This window comes from Atta colombica, unplaced genomic scaffold (assembly GCF_001594045.1).
Source record: "Atta colombica isolate Treedump-2 unplaced genomic scaffold, Acol1.0 scaffold179, whole genome shotgun sequence".
In the NCBI taxonomy this organism is placed as follows: Eukaryota; Metazoa; Arthropoda; class Insecta; order Hymenoptera; family Formicidae; genus Atta; species Atta colombica.
This window is the reverse complement of record NW_017259270.1, coordinates 86538-91126: the sequence shown is the minus strand read 5'-3', so window position 1 is coordinate 91126 and position 4589 is coordinate 86538. Positions and strand designations below refer to the sequence as shown.

Genomic DNA, 4589 nt, shown 5'->3' with positions numbered 1-4589 from the left:
GTCTTTAAACAATCTGCTAAAGATTTTTCTTTTCCTTCATCAATCGCTTTTTTGGTGATTTTGAGAGAAGATGGAGACATTTTAAGCAATATTTCTATATTCTTTTGTGCCCAGTCCGAATTATCTTTCTTCAGTCTTAATATAAAAAACAAATTATATGTTTTATTGTATTACAAGTGAAAAAATATTAATTTAACTTTTTAATAATTTTAGCTTACCTTTCAATTATCTCTTCAACGGTTGGAGCAGAAAAACAATTTTCTATCTGTGACATATGAGGTGCTAAGCTGAATTCATGATTTAATTTTTGTTGATACTTATTCAAAATGGGCTCAATGTCGACTTTACGCAACGCAAATAAATCGTGTTTTAAATCTGCGAGTTTCTCTGATGGTACAAAATGCGTCGCAATACCAGCAAGGAAAACATCGAAACCTTCATAAAACATATAACTTATAAATGTCTGTTCATGTACATGCAATAGAATTCTAAATAGAACTGAAGTTATATACCTTTCAATCTGTGTCCTGTTAAACCTAAATATATACCTAGTTTGCCTTTCAATCTGGACAAAAAATGAGTCGCACCAGTATCAGGACACAATCCTATTGCCGTTTCCGGCATAGCAAACAGAGTTTTTTCCGTGGCAATTCTGTATTTGCCGTGTACAGATAATCCAACACCACCTCCCATTGTTATCCCATCAATAATAGCAATATAAGGCTTTTTATATGTTCCGATTAAATGATTTAAACTAGAAACAGAAGAAAAAATCATTTTGCTCACATAAGTAAATAAAAGATGCATTTACTCTTGAAGAGATGTATACTTACGTATACATTCTCCTGCAAAATTCTTCGTTTTGTAGATATCCTGCTGGTTCATTCAATAGCAAGACAAGTGTTTTGACATCACCACCCGCGCAAAACGCTTTCTCACCTATACCTTCTATTATTACCAGCTTCTTTGAAGACTCCCATTGTTTGAGGATAGAATATATTTTTTGAACCATAGGCAAATTTATAGAATTCAATATTTTAGGTCGGTTTAAAACTATTATGCCATTATCCCCAACCTTTTATATACAAAATAAATATAATCTTAAATAATTCTGATAAATTAATATTTGATAATATTTGATAAAAATAAAACATCTTAATCATAATAATATGCAAACATACTTCTTTTGTAATGACTTCATCCATGTTTATTCGAGTACTAGGTATTTCTTTAAATACTGGAATTGCAAAATTAAAGATCTATTTATAACTTAGAAAGAGAATAATGAACACTAAAATATATCTTAATAATGATATAAATGTGTAAAATCTAAAAGGATTTTTTCAAATTGATATGTTACGAAAAAAAATATTATTGTGTATTTTATAGATAAAAAATATATTTAATATTTTACAAAAATATTGTGTGGAAGAAGAGTAAAATTATCAATAATTGCATCGAAGACGTAAAAAAATGTATCATCAAAAATGTATCACCTGTAACAGATCCTGACGTCGTCAACCATCTAATAGTAGCAGATGAAATTGTAACACTTTTGACACTCGAATAATGTAGTTTTCCTGCAAGGCTTCGTATCTAAAAAAAATAATGACATATTATGGTATCAGTTACTTGGTATTCAAAATTCTAATTTATACGTTGAATTAAAATTACCATATTTATAATGTAAATACTAATGCTAAGTATTAAAATAAAATATGTAATTGCTCGCTATTGATATTGGAAAATTCTTCGCATTCAGGGTTGACCGTAACAAAAAGGTATATATTCTGATATATTTATTTATTGCGTCAGCTGATTAACACTACAATTAGAATGCGTTCCGAGTTATGCGTGAATGCCCATATTCATAATCAGACCTTGTATTTAAGGCTTCCTTAAATTTATCTTTAGATGTCCAGCAGCCAATGAAATAATTCGTAGAGTATCTAAAGATAAATTTAAGGAAGCCTTAAATATAAAGCCTGACTATGAATACGAGTATTAATCAGTATGCTATGGATGACACACATGTATGACTATGTTCCAAAATTCACTGCGCTGAAAATTTATAGTTTACATTATATATATTACAAGGCTCGGCACGATTGGCACCATTGATCGATTTTCGATTCGATTCCACTTGATACTCTATTCTACAACTCATTAAAACAGTAACCATATTATTGCGCAAATGTGATATGGCGTTGATGTTCCTTTGTGATGTCAATAAGTAGTCATGATGTACTTGAATTCCATAATGTAAAATTCTATTGTAAATCCATTCTTCGGTTCGTGGTGAGAAAAGGTAACATCAAATATAATAAAATATTTATGCGTAAACTTTATGGTACATACAAATGTTTTATTATTTAACGCTTCCTTTTCTCGCCACAAATCGAAGAATTACAACAGAATTAGATTTACAATAGAATTCAAGTATTGTACATCATGATTACTTATTGACGCAAAGGAATATATGACATTTGCAATTTTGTTTGTACGTGAATTGAGATTTTTCATATTAAACTAATGTTAAGGAAAAAATTTTTGTTTGTGCTGGGGGAGGAGGGGGGAGTAAGTTTCGGCCAAGGCCAAAATATACGTGTGTTATATAAGTGAAATAATAGAATAATAAAATATAGACTGAATTAATTAGTCACAATCACCTTGTATGCTTGTTTTTTTCAAAATCTATTGACCTTATATTTGCTATAGTGATGTACACTCTTACGAACATGTTAGAATTTAACAGTTTATAATAGAGTAAAAAATGCGTATATTTTAAAAATTAACACAATATCATGATTTATTTCGAACTATAATTAAATTAACTTTAAATTAATATAATCAACAAACGTTTCGACTTACAAAACCTTCCTTAGTGCTACAACGCAGAAATACAATCTTAAATTAACCAACAATGAATAACAGATACATTGAAAATTTCAAAACCATCAGTGGTGAAGTGTCAAAATATAAAAAAATTCGAACGTCAATAAATATCCCGCCAGATGACAATAAGATAGAAATATTTGAATACTTCAGTCAATAGTAGATTAATTATGTTCATCGATAAAATCTATCTTATCTAGATAGAATCTATTCTTATTCTTATCTACATAAAATCTATCTAGATAGAATCTATTTTATCGATGAGCATAATTAATCTACTGTTCAATATCATTTTTAATGTATGAAGATTTCAGAAAAAAATATCTTAAATTTTTTTCTGATATTTGAACTAAAAACGACAATACTATAATGATAGCACAATGGCGGGAGGCACAGGCGTGCCTTCTAGAGAATTTCTTGGAAAAATTATTGGATAAATTTATTATAATCTGAAGGGTAGAGAAGATTCCTGTATTGTCATCTATTCTCCGACAATCAGGAGATCAGATGATAATGCAAGAATCTACGTTTACACTGAGAGATCTGCGACTTGCAGTAGTATTCTATAACTGTCTTTACACGCTTACCGACTTGTTGGTGTCGATGCACAGATATTTTATATGGTGAAAAAGTTGCGCAACGACATATAATGATATCGTCGTTAATGACATTGTCGTTAAAAGTATTACAGAATAAGACTTCTGATCTATAATCTATAAAGGCCTAAACACAATGCGAAGGCAACAGCGATAGAAATAGCGATAGGAACAGAGGAATCCAACATATATATAGGAATGCATGTTGGATTCGTTTGTTCCTATCGCTATATTGTTATAGCTATTTTTATCGCTATCGCTGTTGCCTTTGCATAATTGTGTTTAGGACTTAACCCATCACTGGTAATGAATATATTATCCCAGCAAACGAGAATATATTGAAATTTTTTTCTATCCGAATGCGTATTTTAAATAACGAATACTTTTTTTTTGGATTTAACTGGATTCAATTAGATTCAATTGGATGCAATTGGTTTGAAAAACTGTATTTTCTATTCAAAATTTTGAATTTAACAATATTCACAATGCACAGAAAAAGCTAATTATTTTTAGATTGAAAGGCATAGAGATATGCTCCATGCAATTCCTATAAATGAATAAAAATACAAATGTATTTTTTTTATTACATTTTGATTTATTTTAGTACGTTATTACAAAATATCTTAAATCTATTACTATTATTATTATTATTTTCAAAACTTGAATCAATAAATGCTTTAAGGGGAAAATCATACAATTGTTCCTCTCGTTAAGCAATTTCCTAATTGCGTTATTAAATAATTTGGAAGCTTTTAATTTAAAGTGAAGATTGTTATCAGAATATAAAAAAAATTGTCACATTTTGAAGAACCTGAACAATTTTGGATAGAAGTAGGTTTAATAAAAATAGGAAATGAAATGGTTTTTCCAAAATTATTCAAATTCACTACCGCAATATTATCTCTACCTCATTATGCAACAATAGAATGTATTTTTTTTAATCTTAATTCTAATCTTAATTTCTAAAAATTAAACTCAGAAATAGATTGCATATACAATCATGTAGTGCTCTTTTGCATGCCAAAGAAATCTTAAACAATACAGATTGTTGTACATAGGAGCCTTTGCAAGAATTATTGAAACAATTTCCAAGGCATA

General features: G+C 29.0%; 1 protein-coding gene across 1 annotated transcript in view; it reads right to left on the bottom strand.

Moving 5' to 3' along the window:
• LOC108686401 (3-hydroxyisobutyryl-CoA hydrolase, mitochondrial-like) overlaps positions 1 to 3628 on the bottom strand; it is an 8900-nt gene extending 5272 nt beyond the window's left edge. The window contains exons 1-7 of the mRNA XM_018191701.1: positions 3483 to 3628; positions 1497 to 1596; positions 1182 to 1237; positions 834 to 1075; positions 513 to 754; positions 219 to 435; positions 14 to 135 (exon numbers count right to left, since the gene is read on the bottom strand). Of these exons, the coding sequence (XP_018047190.1) occupies positions 14 to 135; positions 219 to 435; positions 513 to 754; positions 834 to 1075; positions 1182 to 1237; positions 1497 to 1596; positions 3483 to 3566 (1063 nt within the window). The 5' untranslated portion in view covers positions 3567 to 3628. The remainder of the gene's footprint in view (positions 1 to 13; positions 136 to 218; positions 436 to 512; positions 755 to 833; positions 1076 to 1181; positions 1238 to 1496; positions 1597 to 3482) is intronic.
• Positions 3629 to 4589: the final 961 nt, after the last annotated feature.